The sequence below is a fragment of the Leucoraja erinacea genome, chromosome 12, assembly GCF_028641065.1.
Source record: "Leucoraja erinacea ecotype New England chromosome 12, Leri_hhj_1, whole genome shotgun sequence".
In the NCBI taxonomy this organism is placed as follows: Eukaryota; Metazoa; Chordata; class Chondrichthyes; order Rajiformes; family Rajidae; genus Leucoraja; species Leucoraja erinaceus.
The window spans coordinates 8,498,377-8,524,705 of record NC_073388.1 but is presented as its reverse complement, the minus strand read 5'-3'; the positions used below and the strand labels follow the sequence as shown (position 1 = coordinate 8,524,705).

At 43.3% G+C, this 26,329-nt stretch overlaps 1 protein-coding gene across 3 annotated transcripts in view; it reads right to left on the bottom strand.

Annotated features, from left to right (window-relative positions):
- LOC129702042 (glutamate receptor 3-like) overlaps positions 1-26,329 on the bottom strand; it is a 228,766-nt gene that overhangs the window by 54,043 nt on the left and 148,394 nt on the right. For all 3 annotated transcript variants that reach the window (XR_008724311.1, XM_055643554.1, XM_055643555.1), the window contains exon 10: positions 8,405-8,603. Coding sequence is in view for 2 of the 3 variants with exons in the window: in XM_055643554.1 (XP_055499529.1) it covers positions 8,405-8,603 (199 nt within the window). In the remaining variant the exon portion in view is untranslated. The remainder of the gene's footprint in view (positions 1-8,404; positions 8,604-26,329) is intronic.

Genomic DNA, 26,329 nt, shown 5'->3' with positions numbered 1-26,329 from the left:
GAGAGGGTGAAGCAACAGAGGATTATGCGACAGAGGGGGATGGGGAGAAGCAGCAGGGGGGTGACCTCTCCAGTAGAGAGTGTCAATGACTTCTCTAATGCGGTGGTGAGCAGTGGATTCTTCTTAAGACTGATTTGGGTGGGAGGGAGGGGGGGGGGGGGGTGGTGGTGGTGTGGAAGGCTGGAAGAGAGGAGTGGCAGGACAAAGTGAGGCAGGTAATCGGTTGATGCAGGTGAGTTGGGAGGTTTGATAGGTAGACGGGTTGGACAAAGGCCAGAGGTGAAAAGAGAAGATCTGCGAGAAATGGATTGAAGAATTGTGAAGCTGGAGGAAGGAATGGGGATGGAGGGGGAGGGTAGAGTCCAGATGTGGTATATAGGAGGGGTGGGATAGTTTGGGGGGGGGGGGGGAAGAAGAGAGTGAGGACTGTTTGTTGTTACCTAAAATTGGAGATTCATTTTTTCTATTAGGTTTTGTAAGAGTTTTTCCAGCACTTGGTATCTGCTACTTTATGTATTAGTTTAGTTTTTTGTAAGTGCGGAAGTTAAACTCCAGCACATAGAAACATAGAAACATAGAAATTAGGTGAGTAGGCCATTCTTTTTTTTCATGGCTGATCATCAACTCAGTATCCTGTACCTGCCTTCTCTCCATACCCTCTGATCCCCTGGCCACAAAAGTTACTTATAACCATGGTACTACCCTAGTTTAGTTCCAGAGATACAGTGCGGAACTCTAAAGGAACCAAGTCCGTGCTGACCAGCCTGCTTAAGAATTTTGTAACAATCTCCTAAATTCGTACAAAACACTATCCACTATCCTGACATCCCATCCTGGGACTGACTCCTTTATGGCCAATGTCCTTTTTACCAAAACTGCACGCAATACTCCAGGTGTGGTCTCACCAAGACCTACCAATGCTGTATGTCTTTGGAGTGTCTTGCTATGAAAGCCAACAACTGGACCTGCAGCCTACCTTCAAACGTACGAACCCTCCGTACAGACATTTAGATAATAACACCTGTATTCATTTAGTATCACAGTCAGGATAGTACCAACGCGGGCGGCGCTGAACAACATCGTGGAGTCCTGGGACACCTTGCAGAGGGTCTCCAGCAGCAGTCTCCACCCGGCGCGGCCTGCGGAATTTGGGAGCCGCAGACTCCGGTAGGAGGGGGCCGACTCTGTGTCCACGACGCTGAGGACGTCCCGCAGCCCCGACGTCGGACTTGTATCACCCCGGCGTGCCGGTCCTGAACATCGGGCTGCCCGTAGCGGCAACTGCGGAGGGCTTGGGGAGGCCCCGGCCATGGGGAATAGTGGAGGAAGAAGACTGACTTTGGTGCCTTCACACACAGTGGGGAACTTTGATTCTGCTGTGTGGGGATGTTTTATGTCAAACCCTATAGTGTGTTGTGTCCTGTTGATTTTTATTGTATGGCTGTATGGAAATTCATTTCACTGTGCCATCAGGCACACGTGACAATTAAATCTATCTTGAATCTTGAATCTTGAACCCGAGTCTCTAGCGCTGTAAGGCGGAAACTCTACCACCATGCTGGCTTTCCTTAGCTGGCAGTCATTTCCTTACCAGGTACTAACACTGTGATCTGTATCTATGGATACTTTGGTTCGTTGACATATTATAAGCAAAGTGGCTGTGTGATTCCTTCACATTATTATACTCTTTGGAATTAATTATCATTTGGGAAAAGCTGCAACTACGAATTAGTGTTGGTGATGACAGTGTTGTCAGCAGGGAACATGTTGAAGGGAGTGACGGTCAGGGTCCACCTTTTGCATTTGGTATTGGTCTGTTCTGAAGGTGACTGGTAAACATTGCTGATCTGAAAGTATATATTAACAGAATTGTGGTAGTCAATGTCAGCATAATTACACACTAAGAGATGAATAGAGGCTTCATGCAGCATAGATACATGCCCCCACCCTCCCACTGCTCAGATGTATTGGACATTGCAGATAAGTCATAGTTCCTGTGTCGTTAGGGAGCGTGTAGCTGTTAATTAGCTTTCTGCTAATACAAGGGGTTGGTTCTATTGGGCTTGCACACGTCTTGGCTGAATAGAGACAGAGAAAGGCGTCACGGTGGCTCAGCGGTAGAGTTATGCCCCTGTCCCACTTAGGAAACCTGAACGGAAACCTCTGGAGACTTTGCGACCGCCCAAGGTTTCCGTGCAGTTCCCGGAGGTTGCAGGTGGTTGCCGGAGGTTGCAGGTAGTGGAAGCAGGTAGGGAGACTGACAAAAACCTCCGGGAACCGCACTGAAACCTTGGGTGGGGCGCAAAGTCTCCAGAGATTTCCGTTCAAGTTTCCTAAGTGGGACATGGGCATTACTGCCTTGCAGTGCCAGAGACCCGGATTGGATCCTGACTACAGGAGCTGTCTGCACGGAGTTTGTACGTTCTCCCTGTGACCGCGTGGGTTTTCGGTCTGGTTTGGTCCCATATTCCAAAGACGTGCGGGTGTGTATTGGGTTTCTGTAAATGATAGATCTAGTGCACGGGTAGTCATCGTTCAGCGTGGACTCTGAAGGGCCAGATTCCACATTGTCTCTCTAAACTAAATTAAGATAAGCTGAGCCAAGGTGAGCCAAACTAAGCCAAAGTAAACTAAACTGTGTTTTTCTGCAGATGGTACACAGCTGTTACAAGCCACATCATCCAGACTTGCTGTTGTCGTACCTGTCAGACGTTTACTGAACCAACAGGCAATTACTGGATGCTAACATTCTACAGGGAGCCCATTATTGAGATGCTTCAGAACATTGTGGAGACTCTTGTGTACATCGTAACAACAGGATGGGTGAGCAGCAATAACTAGAGACTCCATTTCTCATCCGATTCATTATAATGATGCCTTTCAACCAAATGTGTAGCAATGGACCGTCCTGGGCTCTCTGTGGTCATCAGTGCCGGCTGCACATTTTCATACCCTCTCCCATGACTCTCAGTCTGAAGAAGGGTCTTGTCCCGAAACATCACCTATTCCTTTTCTCCAGAGATGCTGCCTGACCCGCTGAGTTACTCCAGCATTTTGTGTCTATCTCTGATCTGATCTTTTCAACCAAATGCTAAGAGGAAACCTTTTTTCTTCTCACGGGTCAGCCTCCCCCATTGCCCCACCCCTGCGGTAGATCGGATCAATCGGTCAACTTGTGTAATTTTGCACTGCCTAGGTGAGGTCTACAATATGATGTTACCAGGTTGTATGCAATACCAAGCATTTCACCATACCTACAGTAGGTACACACAACAATAAAGTATAATTGAATCATTGGATTGAACACCCACCAACACCTCTGTAGCCCTTTTAGTGTGTGTGTGTGTGTGTGCGGAGCAGGAATAGAACCAAAATTCAATAGAGGATTCAGGCTTTGTAAGGCCATGTTGCTCAAATCTTAGTTTCAGTATATAAAAAGTTAAGCTGCTGTCTGGTGCCAAGAAGTCAAGAGCACAGATCAATGTTGCAGATAAGAAATATATGAAAGTATCTCTTCAATTGACAGATTGAATGAGATTTTTGCAGAGGACCTCCAAGGCAGTGATTGGATTACTGCAAAGGAATTGTAAATGATGTTGCAAGACAGTTACCCTGCTGTTTGTTGATTGGCCAAAGTGTTAAGCCCTGGCAGGATTGTTTTGGGTTCCAGGGTAAATGTTGCATTATTCAGTTAAGTTAGCTTCCTTCCAGAAGCTTCTGCACGAAACAATGTATGGGAGACTCTGTAATCGGTTTGGGGAACTGTCAATAATGTATTGATGTGATTAATATGTTTGATTGGACTAAAGAGATCACCCCTATGTAGTTCGGCCCCACAAGGTTTGTGGGCCTAAAAAAGGTGGCTCCATCTTAGATCGAGGTCGATCTTCTGGAAGTGCGCTTGGGACTGCGTGACCTTTTGGAGTGTTTCTGCTTGCACGAGGCTGAAGGGCTTGGCCAGGCAGAGACGAGGATCGAACCCGTGGTGGCTTAGGTATCGTTGAGGGGAATTTGCTGTTCAATCTAAAAATAAAGTTTAGTTGTTCCAGTGCTTGACTCGGTGGTTTTTGACTGAACTAGACTGGAGGGTAAGTTTGAGAAGAGCGTATTTACATGGAACGTGCTTTTAGCTCCTGTATCTGAATGTTGGACCAATTACTTGGTCCAGTTGTTCCCTGATTTATTCAGCTCCTTCCTGCAGCTCAATGCAATTTTCTCAACAAAGTTTCTAATTTTTTTCTTGACATATGGAGGTATCTCTCATTCTTTGCGTGTAACCCGGTCCTTTCAGCATGGCTTCCGTCACTGACTGTAAGCAGAACCTGTCGCCAGCATTTAACATTGACACAAAATGCTGGAGTAACTCAGTGGGACATGCAGTGTCTTTGGAGAGAAGGAATGGGTGATGTTTCAGGGTCGAGACCCTTCTTCAGACTTTGAAGTGAAGAAAGCTAATGGCATGTTGGCCTTCATGACAAGAGGAGTTGAGTATAGGAGCAAAGAGGTCCTTCTGCAGTTGTACAGGGCCCTAGTGAGACCACACCTGGAGTATTGTGTGCAGTTTTGGTCTCCAAATTTGAGGAAGGACATTCTTGCCATTGAGGGAGTGCAGCGTAGGTTCACCAGGTTAATTCCAGGGATGCCGAGTGTCATACGTTGAAAGAATGGAGCGACTGGGCTTGTATACACTGGAATTTAGAAGAATGAGAGGATATCTTATTGAAACATATAAGATTATTAAGGGATTGGACACGCTAGAGGCAGGAAACATTTCCTGATGTTGGGGGAGTCCAGAACCAGGGGCCACAGTTTAAGAATAAGGGGTAGGCCATTCAGAACGGAAATGAGGAAAAACGTTTTCACCCAGAGAGTTGTGAATCTGTGGAATTCTCTGCCTCGGAAGGCAGCGGCAGCCAATTCTCTGGATGCTTTCACGAGAAGAGTTAGATAGAGCTCTTAAAAATAGCAGAGTCAAGGGATATGGGGAAAAGACAGGAACGGGGTACTGATTGTGGATGATCAGCCATGAATGAATCACGGTGCTGGCTTGAAGGGCCGAATGGCCTACTCCTGCACCTATTGTCTATTGTCTACTGACTCTTGAGTGTGAAGAAGGGTCTCGACCTGAAACCTCACCCGTTCCTTCTCTCCACAGATGCTGTACGTCCCGCTGAGTTACTCCAGCATTTTGTGTCTATATTCGATTTAAACCAGCATCTGCAGTCCCTTCCTACACTCCTGGATTGAACGTTTGCGCGATGCTGCCAATTAGACCTTTGCCACTCGTGGGGATGGGAAATAAATTGTCAACTGCTCCACAATAGATTGGAGCATGGCCAGGTGTTCATTTGTGATTTCCAAAGTTAGCTCACAGTCACTGATTGATCTTGCCAGGCTGTTTTACAGGGACACAAATCACTCTCCGGTGATTTTGTAGAAATCAGAGTCATTATTAAGTCCAGAGCTGTGATGTGACCATTCAGGCCGAACAACTAATCATACCAAAGAGTTATCACACGTGCAGTAGTCGAGAAATAAAGGAAATGCACAATTTCTAATGAACATTTTAAATATTAAGAAGAATGCTTAAAAGTTGAAATATACATATATATATTAAAGCAAAGCTGAAGGCATTTTAAATAGTTGTAAAGGGTGCAGAAAAGACGTACAAGGATGTTGCCAGGACTCAAGGGACTGAACTATAGGGAGAGGTTGAGCAGGCTAGGACTTTATTCCTTGGAGTGCAGGGGGGATGAGGTGTAATCTTATAGAGGTGTATAAAATAGAGAGAGCAATAGATGGGGTAAACACACAGTCTCTTGCCCAGAGTAGGGGATTTGAGAACCAGAGGACATGGGTTTAAGGTGAAGGGGGGAAAGATTTAATAGCAACCTGAGGGTATATGGAACAAGCAGCCGGAGGGAGGTAGTTGAGGCCACATGCTCCATATCGCAACATTTAATCAACATTTAGACAGGTAAATGGATAGGATTGGTTTAGAGGGATATGGGCCAAACGCAGGCAGATGGGACTAGCGTAGATGGGGCATGTTGGCCGGTGTTGGCAAGTTGGGCCGATGGGCCTGTTACCACTCCATATGACTCTATGACATTAATACTATTTGTAAAATTGTATTTTTTAAAATATTTTCAGCCTTGCTTTACAATTTGGAAAATAGTATTTTAAAATCTCTTTGCAAATATTCGTATGGCACAATTAAAACAGAATTATTTTGGGGCTAGATGGTTTGCTAAGCAGAAAGTTATAGCTATCCGCATTAAAAAGGCATTTAATCTTTGTAACACATGGCAACATTTTCAGGACATTGCTTTGTCCAGTGTAGACAAAATGGTGCAGAACACACCTTTAATAAAGATAGACACAAAAAGCTGGTGTAACTCAGTGGGTCAGGCAGCATCTCTGGAGAGAAGGAATGGGTGATGTTACGGGCCGAGACCCTTCTTCAGACTACGCACCTTTAATAAACATACATTACACGTGGCCAGAAACAAAGTAATAATGTTTAACTTTTTTATGGTGCTGGTACACCAAACCAATGCATATCATCACAAAAATAACAATGTTACCTCAGTCTGAACCGAAATGCCACCTAATTCCGAAGAAGGGTCACAACCCAAAACATCACCTATCCCTTTTGTCCAGATATGCTGCCTGACCCGCTGAGTTACTCTGACTTTTTGGGCCTATCTTTTGAGCCTATTTACATTCAGGTTCTTTATCACTGACTAGTTGATCCTCAACCAGGGAGTTTGACTATCACTCCATTGTGTCTATGTCCATTTTTGATGAGAAAACGTTGTGTGGGGTTTAGACGGAGATACCTGTCTCTGACTAGACTAGATCCTTTAAACATTTACAAGCCTTGGACCATTTTCCACAGAAACTGAAACATGCACCAGTAATCCTGGCCGCTTTAGTGCATCTGTGACATCCCCCCCCCCCCCCCCCCCCCCCCCCAGCAATTGAGATGTTCTTGAGAGGCCGTTCCTGATTATTTTGCTGCACACCATATCATCTTACAGCTAAAAACGCAACAGTGTTATAACCTGCAGCCGAGTAAGGCAAAAGATATAGAATCATAGAAATAGGTGCCATTCTGCCCTTCGAGCCAGTACCGCCATTCAATGTGATCGTGGCTGATTATCCAAAATCAGTACCCCGTTCCTGCTTTCTCCCCATATACCTTGATTCCATTAGCCTAAAGAGCTATATCTAACTCTCTCTTGAATACATCCAGTTAATTGACCACCACTGGCTTCTGTGGCGGAGAATTCCACAGATTCACAACTCTCTGGGTGAAAAGGTTTTGCCCATCTCAGTCCTAAAAGGCCTGCAGCTTATTCTTAATCATTCTTTTCATCATTCCATTCACCAGCGATAGGCAGGATATGCCATTAATATGGATGTGGTCATAATCTAGATCAGCCTTTCTTTGTGGCTTTAAAAGCAGTAGGTATAAAACTCAAGGTCAACTAAAGCCTTCCTGTTACTGTACCCTCGGAAATTACTGTTTAACTCCTATGATCACACTAGTATTATTTTAAGTCCGCATTTCTCTGAAAATCAACCGCCAATCCACAAATAGTTTGCCATTGTAAATAAGGAGAAATGCAGCGGGTGAGGCAGCATCTATGGAGCGAAGGAATAGGTGACGTTTTGGGCCGAGACCCTTCTTCAGTGAAACAAAATTACACAAAGTATTGGAGTAATTCAGCAGGTCGGGCAGCATCACTGCAGAACATTGATAGGTGACGTTTCAGTTGGGACTAGGTCAGAAGAGGGAATCTGACCCAAAACGTCACCTATTCATGTTCTCCAGGGATGCTGCCTGCCCCACTGAGTTACTCCAGCGCTTTGTGTCTTTCCTCAGTGGAACAGCAGTGTCTTTGATTGCCAGAAGCTTTCATTGAGTTGTGCAGCTGATTTTTGCACAACCAGATTATTCACAAAGCAAGCATTTCCCAAGAAGAATTGAAATTCAAATCAAAATAATTGGAAGTGAAAAATACATCATTGGCTATACCTTGGTAGATGTCTGAGACAAAGAACAAATCGACAGTAATAATATTGGCAGAAACTTTGCTCTCATCAAATTGAAACACAAATTGATTCACAGCTCGATGCACGTTACCTTTCAATTATGAAAATTATACAGCAGATGACAGTAACAATAGAATATTTTGTAATGTTGTCGGCCTGGTTCCCTTTATGTGGAGTCTCTTTGCATACCTTGGGTGTTCAAAGCATAGGATATCACTGTGACTTGTCACATGTGACAATAAAGTATTCATTCATTCATCCATTCATTCATACATTCATTCAAGCATGAATTCATTCATTCATTCATGCATTCATTCATATCAATCAAGAAAAAACGACTTACTCTGAAAAATTCTTTGGTGGAGCCTGAATCCAAAGTCCCGTAAGCGATTTCTGTTTGTTTTGCAAGATCCTCCGCACTTTCTATAGGGGAAACCATTCGCTCCACAGTGAGAAAAGCAGCGAGGTTGGCAGTGTATGATGAGATTATAATCAAGGTGAAGAACCACCAGACACCTCCAACAATTCGCCCCGACAGAGATCTAAACAATAAAAACGAGAGGTCTGCTGTTTAATTATACCGCCGTACTTATATTGGAGAATGGGACAATTGAAATCAAATTTAATGGACCCCACCATTTCTCCATGGTAATTAGAGTTTCTGCAACCCCACAAATAAAGGCATCACAGTCGTTTAAAAGTAAATGAGCCTTTTAATTCGATGTTTCTAAATTTATACAAGCTCACTGAACCTGGTTACACATTAAAAGTTCATATTACTTTCATGTTGGCAGTGTTGGCTGTGTTAAGGCATTGTTGCACCTCTCTTTCCATTTCATTAGTTGTGATCTTGGTTGCAGTAGAGTGCAAGGAACATGGTGGAATGTACTCTAACAGCAACAAAGAACTGCAGATGCCGGTTGATATACAAAAGAACACAAAGGTACGTATTGTGAGGACATTGTGTTTCCATGACACGAGGATTTGGTACAAGGGCAGCTTAACAGATAGTTTAGATTAGCCAATAACCATTTCTATCTGCTGAATAGCAAGATATCTTGCAACATCGAGCCGTACTGCTGAAGAAAGGAGAACTCTACAAGGTAACTCGTGTAGGAAGGAACTGCCAATGCTGGTTTATACTGAAGATAGACACAAAATGCTGGAGTAACTCAGCATCTCCGGACCAAAGGAACCCTTCTTCACATTGGAGACTACAGTCTACAGAATAGTGAAAGGCCTGGATAGACTAGAGGTCAATAGACAATAGACAATAGGTGCAGGAGTAGGCCATTCGGCCCTTCGAGCCAGCACCGCCATTCAATGTGATCATGGCTGATCATCCCCAATCAATACCCCGTTCCTGCCTTCTCCCCATATCCCCTGACTCCGCTATCTTTAAGAGCCCTATCTAACTCGCTCTTCAAAGCATCCAGAGAACTTGCCTCCACTGCCCTCTGAGACACAGAATTCCACAGGCAGGTCATAGCCTCAGAATTAAAGGATGTTCATTTAGGAAGGAGTTGAGGAGGTTTTAGTCCGTCTCCCTACCTGCTTCCACTACCTTCAACCTCCCGCAACCACCTGCAACCTCCCGGAACCGCACGGAAACCTTGGTCTCCAGAGGTTTCCGTTCAGGTTTCCTAAGTGGGACAGGGGCATAAGAATAAAAGGACGTTACTTTAAAATAGAGATTAGGAGGATTTTATTTAGTCAGAGGGTGGTGAATCTGTGGAATTCATTGCCACAGACAGTTGCGGAGACCAAGTCATTGGATATTTTTAATGTGGAGAATGATCGATTCATGATTTGTACGGGTGTCAGGGGTTATGGGGAGAAGGCAGGAGAATGGGTTAAGAGGGAGAGATAGACCAGCCATGATTGAATGGCAGAGTAGACTTGATGGGCCGAATGGCCTAATTCTGCTCCTAGAATTTACAAACCTATGAACATATAAGCTAACAATTGTGCTTAAATCAGAGGGCGAGGGCTTGACTGGATGTACATGTTCAATAAAAGTGAAATGCTCGAGAACTCTCAAAACACGATGAACGGTTGAAGGTCAGAAAGAACTAATGATCAGTTTCCAGAACATTCCAAGGTCAAGTAGAGGAGTACATTGGGGGTTGAGAGAAAGGGCTAAAGTCCAATAAGACAACTGAACGTTGACATCGCTGTTGAGGAGGAAAGTGAGATGAATGAGCCACGTAAAAAGTTAACACTTCTCCAGTTCTCAGTGCAGAATTGGGCCGTTTGGCCCATCGAGTCTACTCCACTGTTCAATCATGGCTGATCTATCTCTCCCTCACAACCCCTTCTCCCCATAACCTTTTGACACCCTTAAGAATCACGTATCTGTCAATCTCCGCCTTAAAAATACCCGATGACTTGGCCTCCACAGTCATCTGCATCAATGGATTCCACAGACACACTACCCTCAGACTAAAGAAGTTCCTCCTCATCACCTTTCTAAAGGTATGTCCTTAGAACCGGTGACCAATGATCAGCGGAAAAGTGACTGTTTGGATCCAATGGAATAAAACAGCGTACAGTAGTTCTACAGATGACCTGCAATAGGCTACATTTAATTGCCACAATTGCACTTTGAGAACATGGAAGGCGATCACATTAAGATTTATTAACCAAGGCTTGGGCCCAAATGGACCTCTGCCAAGTTACTTTCCGCTGAATATTTTTTGTAATTAGGCAAAATGATGTATTTTTCCCTTGAGATGTGCAGTTGCTTAACCTCCTTGACCGGGGAATTATGTAACTAATTGTAATGGTTTATCTACTGACAGTCAGAGAGTGGCTATCAACTGAGATCAGGAGCTGACCTTGAAATTTATGTAATCTACATAACTCAATCGTTGAGGGAAACACTAAAATAGTTATTCATTACATTGTTAGGGGCCCACTATGTATGTAAATTGTGAGATTAATTGTTCCTGAATCCCAGGTGCCCATTCCTCCATTCTGATAACATCGAGTCTATTTTTGGACAATCAATCATAATCATTTATGGTTGAATCTATCTTCATCAAAATTCAGGGAAGACCAATATTTTCCACTTTTGGAAATCTCGGACCAAAATCAGATTTTAGATGGGGACGAAATATTAAATAGGAACCTGAGGGGTGACTTTTTTTTATACAAAGGCTGGTGAGTGCATGGGACGAGCTGCCAGAGGAGGTAGTTGAGGCAGGTACTATCGCAATGTTTAAGAAGCAATTAGTCAGGTACATGGATAGGACAGGTTAAGAGGTATATGCAAACGCAGGCAGGTGGGCCTAGTGAAGATGGGACCTGTTAGTCAATTTGGGCAAGTTGGGCCGAAGGGACTGTTTCAACGCTGTATCACTCTATCACTCTATGACTCTATGAATCTATCAATTATTCTTGCAAGTGTTACTCAAATCACATCATACAAAAAAAAATCAAATCTCAATTTTGGAAAAGAAACATCTTTCCAGGGTTCATACCAATCATCTTGCAACCTTCATTGAGATTCTAAATTGAATATTATTCCAACCATATTCATGGTGATTACTTTTTCCAGTTATATCCTTGATCAATTTAATATATTTTTTTACATGTTACATTGTGAGGATATTGTGCTGTGGTTTCATGTTGTGATGGTTTGGAACGAGAGCAGCTCAACATTTTCTCATGTCGAATCTCCATTGAGTGTTTTGATAATCTAGGCTGAAATTGTTTGATCTTTCCCAGTTGAAAGAACAGATTACTGATGCATTCTATTCTTTGGGCAGCATGTTGGCGCAGTAGAAGGGCTACTGCCTTAAGGGGCTGTCCCACTTGGGTGACGTAATTGGCGAGTTTAGGAGAGTTTGACAAACTGTCATGTTGAAGACCTCCTTCGACTGTGTAGAAGACCTCCTTCGACTATGTTGAAGACTAGCTTCGACTAGCTACGACTAACTGCGGGGAAAATTGAACAGTGGAGTGTGAAGACGACCTCCTTCGATCTCCTTCGACCTCCCTTCCACTATGATGAAGATTAAGACTACCTTCGACTACCCTCGATTACCTACGACTAACATGCCAACCTACTACGACTAAACCTACGAGTAAAAAAAGTATCGATTTTTTTCCATGGCGACCTTTCTTTACATGCGGGCATTTTTCAACATGTTGGAAAAAAAACGCCGCAACCTAGCTGAGGCCTCGAGTACACGGGGACTACCCTCGAGCATGAAGGAGAGTTACAAAGACCTCCTACGACCTTGTGTCGACCATGCTGCGAGTATGATTCGAGGGCAAACTCGCCAGAACTCGCGGATTAGGTTGCCCAAGTGGGACAGCCCCTTTACAGCGCCAGAGACCTGGGTTCGATCCTGAATACGGGTGCTGTCCGTACGGAGTTTGTATGTTCTCCCCGTGACCTGCACTGGTTTTCCTTTAAGATCTTCGGTTTCCTCCCACACTCCAAAGAGATACAGGTTTGTAGGTTCATTGCTTGGTATAATTGTATAAATGTAAAATTGTCCCTAATGTGTGTAAGGTAGTATTTGTGTGGGGGGGGGGATTGCTGGTTGGCGCGGACTAGGTGGGCCGAAGGGCCTGTTTCTGTGATGTATCTCTAAACTAAACTAAAATATCCATCACCTATTATTGTCCTGTTGACACTTATCATGTAAGGAGAATAAAGTAATTCTAAACAAATCGGTGATCTTGTATTAGAAGCTAACGTTTTTAAAGACAAGGTACTCCATGCTCAAAGCCTATATTACTAAATAGTAGTAATTGCCATAGACTAGAAGGATAGAGACATATAAAAATATTTGCAGGAGTAGGCCATTCGAGCCAGCACTGCCATTCAATATGATCATGGCTAATCATCCAAAACCAGTACCCCGTTCCTGCTTTCTCCCCATATCCCTTGATTCCATTAGCCCTAAGAAATAAATCTAACTTTCTCTTGAAACCATCCAGTGAATTGGCCTCCGCTGCCTTCTGTTGTAGAGAATTCCACAGATTCACAACTCTCTGGGTGAAAATGTTTTTCCTCATCTCGGTCCTAAATGGCCTGCCCCTTATTCTTAACATTTGATCCTTGGTTCTGGACTCCCCCAACATCGGGAAAAATTTCCTGCATCTAGCCTGTCCAATCCCTTAAGAATTTTTCCATGTTTCTATAAGATTCCCTCTCATCCTTCTAAATTTCAGTGACTACAAGTCCAGTCAATCCATTCTTTCATCATACGCCAGTCCTGCCATCCTGGGATTTAACCTGGTGAACCTACGCTGCACTCCCTCAATAGCAAGAATCTAGCAATGGATCATAAGAAGGATTGGTTAAAGGTCCATACTTAACTAAAATAAGAGTTTGTGGAATTCCCTGCCACAGAGGGCAGTGGAGGCCAAGTCATGGGATGTATTTAAGAGAGATTTAAAAAGAGGTCTAGGGTCTAGTGGAATCGGGGCATATGGGGAGAAGGCAGGAACGGGTTATTGATTGGGGACGATCAGCCATGATCACAATGAATGGCGGTGCTGGCTCGATGGGCTGAATGGCGTCCTTCTGCACCTATTTTCTATGTTTTTATAAGAGTATGGCTAGCAAATGTGTGGAAGCAAGGAATTGGAGATGCTGGTTTACACAAATGGACACATAGTGCTGGAGTAACTCAGTGGTTCAGGCAGCGTCTCTGGAGATCATTGTTGGGTGGTCAGGACTCTTACTTCAGTTTTGACCTGTAATGTCACCCATCCATGTTCTCCAGAGATGCTGCCTGACTCGCTGAGTTACTCCAGCTCCGTCTCTTTACTTCTGTGAAAACTAGCGATAGTCCAACAATATTAATATAAATAGGGAATTTGAGGTGTAATGTGGAGTGGAAGGCAATTTGTATTTCTTCTGTACATTGATTTTTATCAAACTTTAGCTTTTTACAACCATTAGAGTTTCTCAGTGGCCATGCATTATTATTATCATCAATGAAAGCCTAGCAAGTAATGGATTTGCTGAGTCTTGATTTATTTTTGCTTAAGGTTGTGTTAAATCAAGTCTCGGCAAAACTATTACCTGTTGGGCTGTCACTGTACAGTATTTAACATGATACCTGTTCTCCAGATGTAATTGTTTGTTAATTGGCCACACTTAGTTTAGAGATACAGTGCGGAAACAGGCCCTTCGGCCCACCGAGTCCACACCGACCAGCGATCCCCGCAGACTTGCACTACCCTACACACACTGGGGACAATTTACATTTATGCCAAGCCAATTAACCTGCAAATCTGTTCCTCTTTAGAGTGTGGGAGGAACCCGGAGAAATCCCAAGTGGTCACGGGGAGAAAGAATAAACTCCATACAGACAGCACCAGTCGCGGGATCGAACTTGGGTCTCGGGCCCTATGGGGCAGTAGCTCTACTGCCACGCCATCGTGCCACCCATATTTCCTGTTGGAAAGTATTGTTGAAGGCCTACAGTTATCAAAAACAATATGGGGGATGCGGGGGGGGGGGGGGGGGGGGGGGGGGGGGGGGGAGAAGAAGGGAGAGAAGAAGAGTAGAAAGTTGCAAGTGGATGCAAACCAATGCAGGAGTGGACCATTCAGCCCTTCGAGCCAGCCTGGATAGCCATGTCGAGCCAGCCATATTGGATTCAATATGATCATGGCCAATCATCCTAAATCAGTATCCCGTTCCTGCTTTCTCCCCATATCCCTAAGAGCTATATCTAACTCTCTCTTGAAAACATCCAGCGAATTGGCCTCCACTGCCTTCTGTGGCAGAAAAAAACACGTTTTCCTTCCAGTGAGAATGAGCAGTTTATCAGTGACCTTAATTTGAAAATGGTTTAGAATATTTCTTTGCTCGGAATCAATTGCTAATTGCAGATTACCCTTGGGGGGTATTTACTCAGAATTGTGCCTAGACCTCACAGGCTCGCTTAATGGAAGTGGCTTTTTGGTATTCAAGCAGATAATGCCACAATATTGTGTCCATCAGTTCTAACAGATGAAAAATGGAGACACATTTACCAGGTATTTAGTCATATCATATATTAAATATACATATTGGGATTTCAGCATTAGAACCAAATGTGGGTAAAATGCTTAGAATGGATGACACTGAGTCTCTGTAGAGGTTGAATTAGAGAATGTTTAGACTACGGCCCATCTAATCTGTGCTGGAAAGAAATATACCAAGTGCTGGCATAACTCAGTGGTTCAGGCAGCATCTCTGGAGGACATGGATAGGTGATGATTCGGGTCGGGACACTATCTATAGGGGAGAGGCAGCCAGCATCATCAGAGACCCTCGCCACCCTGGCCACTTCTGCTTATTTCCCCAATTGTTGTGATGGGATTTGAACAAACAGTGGAAAAATAATTCAAGACCTTGGTTTATTATTTTAGATTTTTTTGGCTAAACATTATAGCTGTCTATGACCTCTGCTGACTTGTATGTTTCATTTTTTTAGTCAGCTGTGATAAAATTGGTAATACTGAGTCAGAGGATTTGCGTCTCACTACAAAGCATTGGTGCAATGCAGAGCCATTCTTGCAACCATCAAAAAATGCGATAAAGGGTTTAGCACTTGCCTGATGGTTCAATGAATCTCAATGAATCTCAATGAATGTCTTTTGAAGAAGGCCAGGGAGGTTTTTCCTAGTGTTTTGGGCAATATTTCTCTCTAAATCAACATAATTAAAAAAAGATTATCTGAACATTTTCACACTGCTTTAGAAGCTACTGTACAAAAAGAGAAGTCACCTTTGCTATCTAACCTGCAACAATGGTGACACATCACATAGAGTCATAAGGGTAGAAACAGGCCCTTTGGCCCAACTTGCCCATGCTGACCAAAATGCCCCGTCTACACTAGTCCCACCTGCCTGCATTTGGCCAATATCCATAGAGTCACAGATAGTCATAGATTAATACAGTGTGGAAACGGGCCCTTTCTAAATATTTCTTAAATGTTGTGATAGTACCTACCTCAACTCCATCCTCTGGCAGCTGGTTCCATATACTTACCACCCTTTAGATTCCTATTAAATCTTTCCCTCCTCACCTTATATCCAAGTCTTGGTTCTCAATTCCCCTACTCTGGGTAAAATGCCCTATCTATTCCTCTCATGATCTTTAACACCCTCTCTTGATCTTCCACATTCCTTCAGTTGCACTCTCTCTCTCTCTCTCTCTCTCTCTCTCTCCCTCTCCCCCTCGCCTTTATCTCATCTCTCTACATTCTCTCTGTTCTCTCTCATCTCTCTATCTATCCTCTCTCTATCAACCTCTAACTTCATCCACAATCTCTTCTCATGATCATCTCTCTAACCCTCTCAAGCTATCTCTCTCTCTCTATGCTGGTTTCCCCCCCCCCCATAGGAGCAGAATTAGGCCATTCAGCCCATCAAGTCTACTCTGCCATTTAATCATGGCTGATCTATTTTCCCCTCTCAACCCCATTCTCCTGCCTTTTCCCCCATAACCACTGACACCTGTACTAATCAAGACCCTGTCAATCTCTGCCTTAAGAATATCCATTGACTTGGCCTCCACGGCCATCTGTGCAAAGAATTCCACAGATTCACCACCCTCTGACTAAATAAATTCCTCCTCATCTCTTTCCTAAAAGAACGTCCTTTAATTCTAAGGCTATGACCTCTAGTCCTCGACTCTCCCACTAGTGGAAACATCCTCTCCACATCCATTCTATCCAGACCTTTCACTATTAATTTAATCCTTGTTTATCCCTGCCATGCCATAGATCAGCCATGATTGAATGGCGAAGTAGACATGATGGGCCGAATGGCCTAATTCTGCTCCTATCACTATTGGTCTTATGAACGTTGCTCTATTCTATCCACTTTCCTCCTCTGCATTTAAAGTTAACTTGTTTCTCCCTTCCCCAGTTCTGACAAAGAGTCTTTGACCTTAAATGTTAACCCTTTCAATGAATGTTGCCTGGCCTGCTAGGTGATTTCAGCATTTCCTATTTTCAATGTTTAGTTTAGTTTAGAGAAACAGCGTGGAAACGGGCCCTTTGGCCCACCGAGTCCGCGCCGACCAGCGATCCCTGCACACTAACACTATCCTACACTAGGGATATCTGTTACATTCATACCAAGCCAATTAACCTACAAACCTGTAAGTCTTTGGAGTGTGGGAGGAAACCAAAATTCTCGGGGACAACTCGTGCGGTCACGGGGAGAACGTACAAACTCCGTATAGACAGCGCCCGTAACCAGGATCGAACCCGGGTCTCTGGCGCAGTGAGCATTGTAAGTCAGCAACTCCACTGTGCCATCCTTTTTATTTAAGATGTCTTTTATTTACCCGTGCGCCTATAAGCGAAAATTAATTTAATCATCACCAGTGAAATGGTTTATTGACCTTCTGAACAATGATGTCAGACTAATTAACCTGTGGATAACAGATATATTCTTTTCTCCTTTTTGAACAGGATGATATAATTTGTAAGTGTTTAATTCCCTTGCTTCATACTCAGATCTGGGGTGGATCCATCCTTCAACTGTGGTCATATCTTCTGCTACCTCTGTTTGAGCTTCCCTCGAAACACTTGGTGGACTGTGCATTTTTATGAGCAATTTTTATTGCTAATTATATGTAATACCTCTTTTTAATCCATTACCAAACTATCCAATATCTTCATACCTGTGGCTCCCCGCACCCCCACTCTCCTTCCTTTCACTGGCGCGGCAAGGTGGCGCAACGTTAGAGTTGCTGACTCACAGCGCCAGAGACCCGGGTTCGATCCTGACTACGGGTGCTGTCTGTACGGAGCTTGTACGTTCTCCCCGTGACCTGCGTGGGTTTTCTCCGGGTGTCCCGGTTTTCTCCGGGTGTCCCGGTTTCCTCCCACATTCCAAAGACGTACAGGTTTGTTGGCTTGGTATAATTGACTCGGTGTCATTGTAAATTATCCCCAGTGTGTGTGTGTGTGTAGGATAGGGTTAATGTGTGGGGATAGCTGGTCAACATGGACTCGGTGGGCTGAACGGCCTGTTTCTGTGCTGTATCTCACACAGAGCTGTGCTGTTTTCACACAGAGAGGGAGTTAGATGTGGCCCTTGTGGCTAAGGGGATCAGAGGGTATGGAGAGAAGGCAGGTACGGGATACTGAGTTGGATGATCAGCCATGATCATATTGAATGGCGGTGCAGGCTCGAAGGGCCGACTGGCCTACTCCTGCACCTAATTTCTATGTTTCTATGTTTCTATCTCTAAAAAGTAAAAGCAAAAAATCATCACAAGGATGAAATTAGATGTGAAATCCTTTCTGTTTTGGACAGATTTCCAATCTTGTTCCCCCATTCCTATCTATTGCATTTACATTTTTATACAACACCTTTGGGTTTTATTTTATTTTATATGAACCATTATATTATTTTTTCATTCTCTCTTTGCTTGACCTAGATTTTTTTTTTTTGAAATCTCCATTTGCCCTGTCAGTATTCAATCTACATTTAGTTTGCATCTGTATCTAATATTTGTTACTCTGTCTATTCAATTTTGTTCTCAAAGTGGTTTGGCATCCAGGCAGCTCCAGACATATAAAAACAAAGAACTGCAGATGCTGGTTTATACCAAAGGTAGACACAAACTGCTGGAGTAACTCAGCGGGTCAGGCAGCATCTACGGAGAGGAATTGTCCCGACCCAGTTACCCTTTTTCTCCTAAGATGCCGCCTGACCTGCTGAGTTACTCCAACACTTTGTGCCTAGCAGCAGATATGAATGGCTTGCTCAGATGGAAGATACCTGGCTTGAATCAAAAATACTTTGCTCTTTAAGGCTCTCCCTGGATCCCATGCAATCTGACTTTCCAGAGCAGTCCTATCAACTCCCCTTCCCATTCCTATACTGACCTCTCTTATAGAGTCATACAGCGTGGAAACAGACCCTTCGGCTCAACTTGCCCACACTGCCCAACATGTCCCATCTACACTAGTCCCACCTGCATGTGTTTGGCCCATATCCCTCTAAACCTGCCTTATCCATGTACCTGTCTAAATATTTCTTAAACGTTGTGAAAGTACCTGCCTCAACTATCTCTTCCAGCAGCTCGTTTCGTACATCCAACACCCTCTTGTGAAAAAGTTACCCCTTAAGTCTCTATGAAATCTTTTCCCCCCTCCTCACCTTTAACAGTAGACAATAGGTGCAGCAGTAGGCCATTTGGCCCTTCGAGCCAGCACCGCCATTCAATATGATTATGGCTGATCACCCCCAATCAGTACCCCGTTCCTGCCTTCTCCCCATATCCCCTGACTCCGTTATTTTTAAGAGCCCTATCTAGCTCTCTTGAAAGTATCCAGAGAACCTGCCTCCACCACCCTCTGAGGCAGAGAATTCCACCGACTCACCACTCTCTGTGAGAAAAAGTGTTTCCTCGTCTCCGTTCTCAATGGCTTACTCATTATTCTTAAACTGTGGCCCCCGGTCACAGTGTGGTTCTGGACTCCCCCAACATCGGGAACATGTCCTCTGGTTCTCGATTCCCCTATTCTGGGCAAAAGACTGTGTGCATCTATCTGATCTATTCTTCTCGTGATTTTTGTACACATCATTGCTCATTATTTACTTTTCCAGCCAATGTTTCTTTTCAGATCATCTGCCTTGGACATCTTTTCAACTCACTGTAATTATCTTCCATGGAGCTCAACATTTTCATTGATGATTTCACTATTTTTCTCTGCATCTGATTTAAACTTAAATATATGATGATTGCCTTTACTCAGACATTCTCCCTACACTAAATTGTCCTGTTTCATTTCTCAGAACTAGATCCATCATTTCCTTCATTAACCATAGGGCTAAACGAGGCTAATTGAGGAAGCCTTCACAAAATATATTTTAGTTTAGTATAGAGATACAGCGTGGAAACAGGCCCTTCGGCCCAATGGGTCAGCACCGGCCAGCGATCCCTGCACATTAACACTATCCTACACGTTCAAGTGAGTTAATTGTCATGTGTTCCTGATAGGACAATGAAATTCTTGCTTTGCTTCAGCACACAGAACATAGTAGGCATTTACTACAAAACAGATCAATGTGTCCATATACTATATTATAAATATATACACACATGAATAAATAAAAAAATGTACATTTATACTGAGCCAATTAACCTACAAACCTGTACGTCTTTGGAGTGTGGGAGGAAACCGAAGATCTCGGAGAAAACCCACGCAGATCACCGGCACCGCATTCGCTATAAGGCAGCAACTCTACCGCTGCGCCACCGTGATCGCTTAAACACTTATACTACTGTTTCCCTTGTCATTGCTATAGGATAAGATTTCAATTTTGGTCACCCTGCTTTAGGAAAGATGTTAAGCAGGGAAGAGTAGAGAGATTTATGAGGAGTTTCCTAGGAGTTGAGGGCCTGAGCGATAGGGGGAGGTTGGGCAGCCTAGGATTTTATTCCTTGAAGCGCAGGAGGATGAAGGGTGATCTTATAGAGCCGATGAGATCATGAAGGGAATAGATAGATAGATGCACAATCTTTAACCCAGAGTAGGGAAATAGGACATAGGTTTAAGGTGAGAGGGTAAAGATTTAATAGTAATCTGAGGGGCAACTTTTTGGCAAAGAGGGTGGTGGGTATATTGGAATGAACTGCCAGAGGAGGTGTTGTTATTGAGGGAGTGCAGCGTAGATTCACCAGGTTAATTCCCAGGATTGCTGATACTGACATATGATGAAAGAATGGATCGACTGGGCTTGTATTCATTGGAATTTAGAAGGATGAGAGGGTGGATCTTATAGAAACATATAAAATTCTTAAGGGATTGGACAGGCTAGATGTTCCCGATGTTAGGGGAGTCCAGAATCAGGGGTCACAGTTTAAGTATAAGGGGTAGGCCATTTAGGACTGAGATGAGGAAAAACCTTTCACCCAGAGAGTTGTGAATCTGTGGAATTCGCTGCCACAGAAGGCAGGGGAGGCCAATTCACTGGATGTTTTCAAGAGAAATTTAGCTCTTAGGGCTAAAGGAATCAAGGGATATTTGGGAGAAAGCAGGAATTGGGTACTGATTTTGGATGATCAGCCATGATCATATTGAATGGCGTTGCTGGCTCGAAGGGCTGAATGGCCTACTCCTGCACCTATTTTCTATGTTTCTATGTCGTTAAGGCAGATTACATAACAACATTTAAAAGGCATTTGAACAGGTACATGGACAGGAAAAGCTTAGAGGGATTTGGGCCACATGCAGCCAGGTGGGACTAGTGTAGATGGGGCATCTTATCTGGCAAGGGCAGCTGCACTGCGCTGTGTGTGACTCTATAATATTACGATAATGGATTCCTCCTACTATTTCTACATTATTATTATCCTCTTATTCTATGTGTACTGTTTTATGCTGCTGCAAGTAAGAATTTAATTGTTCCGTTGTTGGCGTATATATTACAATTAAATACTCATATCTCTTGATGATTGCTTGCCCACTAGTTTGTTCAGCCATCTCAATCATCTTCCTACTCCACCCCTTCTCATGTTCAACATTTCTTTCTCTCAGAAACTTCTCCCTGCCTCTCGGGACTTGCTCGGCAATCATCTCCTCCTCCCACCCGCCAATTTGTTGCCTAGCAGACTTCCTCCACAATTCTCCATCGCTCCCCAAGGCTGGGGTTGAGGGAGGAGAGGATTTTGCATGCACTCGTGCATGTGAAGTTTAGTCCATCGTGCATTACTGCCCGAGCCTGTGGACAACAAACCTCCAGATATCCCTCATATCCCTCTAATCAAGCTTTGTGGCCTTGCTCTGAATTTTAGTTTCAGCAGATACGGTGCAGGAACAGGCACTTCTGTCCACCGAGTCCGGGACAATTTTTACATTTACCAAGCCAATTAACCAGCATACCTGTACGTCTTGGTCAGGTTGGGGGAGCGGGCAGATACATGGCAGATGAAGTTTAATGCGGATAAATGTGAGGTTATCCACTTTGGTAGCAAAAACAGGAAGGCAGATTACTATCTAAATGCCGTCAAGTTAGGAAAAGGGGAAGTACAACGGGATCTGGGAGTCCTCGTACATCAGTCTATGAAAGTAAGCATGCAGGTACAGCAGGCAGTGAAGAAAGCGAATGGCATGTTGGCCTTTATAACAAGAGGAGTCGAATATAGGAGCAAAGAGGTCCTTCTGCACTTGTACACAGACCTAGTGAGACCATACCTGGAGTATTGTGTGCAGTTTTGGTCCTCTAATTTGAGGACGGACATTCTTGCTATTGAGGGAGTGCAGCGTAGGTTTACAAGGTTAATTCCCGGAATGGCGGGACTGTCATATGCTGAGAGAATGGAGTGGCTGGGCTTGTATACTCTGGTGTTCTCATTGAAACATATAAGGGAATTCTCATTGAAACATATAAGATTGTTAAGGGCTTGGACACACTAGAGGCAGGAAACATGTTCCCGATGTTGGGGGAGTCTAGAACCAGGGGCCACAGTTTAAGAATAAGGGGTAAGCCATTTAGAACAGAGACGAGGAAACACTTTTTCTCACAGAGAGTGGTGAGTCTGTGGAATTCTCTGCCTCAGAGGGTGGTGGAGGCAGGTTCTCTGGATGCTTTCAAGAGAGAGCTAGATAGGGCTCTTAAAAATAGCGGAGTCAGGGGATATGGGGGGAAGGCAGGAACTGGGTACTAATTGGGGATGCCGTCTGATGAAGGGTCTTGATCCGAAATGTCACCCATTCCTTCTATCCAGAAATGCTGTCTGTTCCGCTGAGTTACTCCAGTATTTTGTGTCTATCTTTGGTGTAAAGTAGCATCTGCAGTTCCTTCCTACGCAGGGCCCCTTTGCTGGTTGAACATGATTTTTTATATGCATTGTAATTTCAAGGCCCCCAATGATATTATTACCCAGGGGTTCCCAACCTGGGGTAAATTTCACCTACCCAGAGAGTAAATTTGTTGATTCTGGATTTGAACATATTTTTTCTCATTGACTGACTGTGTTTGGTTCTGGTATACCGGTATCTGTTCATCATTAGTTGTTCATAAATAAGTAAAATAACATTATGATGTGCTATTAAAGTAGCCAGGGGTAAAGGGATGAAAAAGGTCTGGAACTCCTTTTCTTACCGATTATCACTGCACCTAAAGCAGCAAAGCCGAATGTAATGTTCATACTTACAAATATAATGGCATTAAATATAATATGATGGCATTATATTAATACGAACACTATGGCATTAAAACAAAATCTTTCATTGAACTCTGGTTCCTGGCATGATGGATATTAATGTGGCTCTCATCGGTTCATGAGAGTAAATGTATTTTTAATTATCTTGTTACATCTTCCACAGCTGTTGCTTCGAGCTTGCTGCTGTTCTGCTGTCATAGAATCGTAGAGTCTCACAGCATTGAAACTGGCCCTTGGGCCAAACTTGCCCATGCCGACCAACATGCCCCATCTACACTAGTCCCACCTGCCTGCTTTTGGCCCATATCCCTCCAAACCTACCACATCCGTGTAGCTGCCTCACTGTTTCTTAAGTTCACAAGTTCTAGGACAAGAATTAGGCCAATCGGTTCATCAAATTTTACTCCGCCATTCAATCATGGCTAATCTATCTTTCCCTCTCAAGCACATTTTCCTGTCTTCTCCTCATTACCACATGACACGCGTACTAATCAAGAATCTATTAATGTCTGTCTTTAAAAAATATCCATTGACTTGGCCTCCACCGCCGTCTGTGGGCAATGAATTCTACAGATTCACCACCCTCTGACCCTTGTGATAGTACCTACTTCAACTACCTCCTCCGGCAGCTTGTTCCATACACCCACCACCCCTTGTGTTAAAAAGTGAATCCTTAGGCACCCATTAAATCATTTACCCCCTCACATTAAACCCATGTCCTCTGGCTCTCGATTCACCTACTCGGGGCAAAAGACTCAGTGCGTTTAGCTGATCTATTCCTCTGATGATTTTGTACACTTTACCTAATCTATTCCTCTCATACGTAATTAGTACACCTTGATATTGCTGAAGATAGACACAAAATACTGGAGGAACTCAGCGGGACAGGCGGCATCTCTGGAGAGAAGGAGTGGGTGAATTTTAGGGTCGGGACCCTTCTCAAGACTCGGTCTGAAAAAGGGTCTCGACCCAAAATGTCACCCATTCCTTCTCTCCAGAGATAGTGCCTGTCTCGCTGAGTTAGTCCAGCATTTTGTGTCTATTTTCGGTTCAAACCAGCATCTGCAGTTCCTTCCTTTTTATTGCTGTTGGTTTTAAACAAGTCTGTGTTCGTTGCTGTTACGTGCAGCAGTCATTCATTGAAAACACTCTTAGTCCTGATCAAACAAATTTCTGCTTTGGTGAGAATAACAGGCATGAATTGAATTAATTGAGATTTCCCCCCACAAAAAACCATCTCACCCTCATTGTTCAACATCTCATCACAAGCTCTTATCAGGGGGATATCATATTGTGCATGAAATTACATCAATGGCAAAGCTGATTGTATACTTGGCTTGTCAAAATACTATTGAAGTAGTAATTGGCGAATTAAATTGGCAATATAATGAAGATTACACCAGCATCTAGTGAAAAAAATAGAGGCACAGTAATAAAATGATTTCCCATAAATGATAGAAACTTTGAATTAGAGAATAATATTAGATAATCTGACATATGCCAATATTCAAATTGAATTTAAATGAATAACAGTGTTAAATATCTTCAAAGTAAGAATGTAAGCTATACAAAATAAATTATTTAAATTATAGCAATCTCTTAAAATACTGCAATATATTGAAACTAAACCCTTGCATAAATCTTTTTCTGTAAAGCAATCAGAATATAATTGCCATATTTCTGAGTAATCCATTGAACAAATTAGCTTCAAAGTAACAAAAGTAAAGATTTAAAATCGTGTAAATAAGATTACATTTGAAAAAGGTAAATGGAATAAATGAATGAGAAAGGCTTAATAGGAGATATACACTGGACTTGTTGGGAATTTCCCATTGTAACGCAACACAAGAGATTCTAAAATTGCTTCTCGTGAAGATTTGAATTCAAAATCAGTATCTGAACTGTTACAACCTTATCTATTTTACTTAATTGAAAGAAAATGACAATACTCACAGTGGGGGGAAAAATATGCTGCACCTTTCCTTTGACAAGTCCCAAACACATTAGTCTGGAGTCTTCAAAGCCAATTTGTTCAGTTACAACAAAGATTGTTTGACAAGGCTCGTTCAATAAAAATAATGCGTCGGATTTTTTAATTTTTTTTGGATTGGATCTGAGTGTTTTTCAATTAAGTATTTTAGCACTCAGAAGCCAAAAATGTGTCTCTTTACAGTAGAAATGTTCACAGCTGACCGACTCAATCGAATGAGCTCTAAAGGTATCAGCGGCACTTATAATGGTTTGGGATATCAGCTGTATCATGAAAGTAAAACAATTCTCAAAACCCCAGAGCTCCATCCCAGGATATCACACCCAGTAACAGCTTAACCTCTTTGGAACTAGCATGGCCAAATGAGACATCTCTTTGGGAATTTTGAGTTGCAATTGGACTGTCGCGAAGCCAGAAGTCGGGGATCAATTGCACTTTGTGGATCAAGTGATAGCATTCCATTGTCAGGTTAAGCTGTTGGGAGGGCTGGCGATTTTGTGTTAGTAATATGTAAAACTTATGCATTTACATTAAGACCAGAGAAGGAAGATAAATCCTAACAGAGAGAAAAATCAGAGATGAGTGTAATTAAATTGCATTATCCCGTTTGTAGGCCCACATGGATCCATTTCTGGTGCAGAACTTTGGTTGACTGAATTCGGAAATTTAAAAGGCATTTTCATGGCAACAAAATGGAGAAGAGGAACCTATTTCTCCCCTCCCCATCCCCCCCCCCCTCCATTCCTTCCTCCAGCTTCACAATTTGCAGCACTTCAAGTCTTTTGCCTCACACTTTCCATCTTTTCATCCCTGGCCTTTGTCCAATCTCCTGCCTTTCAAATAACCCCCCTCACAGACCAATTGGCCTATTACCTGCCAGGCTTTGTCCTTCCCCATCTCTCTTTCCCCCCCCCCCCCCCCCCCCCCCCCCCCCCCCCCCCCCCCCCATGTTCACAGTTCCTTCAGCTTACATTCCGAATAGTATAGTTTGAGTTAACAAACAAATGTTTACATAACTCAAGAACAAAACTAAAACTATCTTTTTGTTCCTTTTGGCGTATTTCTGCTCAGTTGTATCTATATTACTTTGATTAGTTTAACTGATTTATTCATGTCAATTACAAATTTCA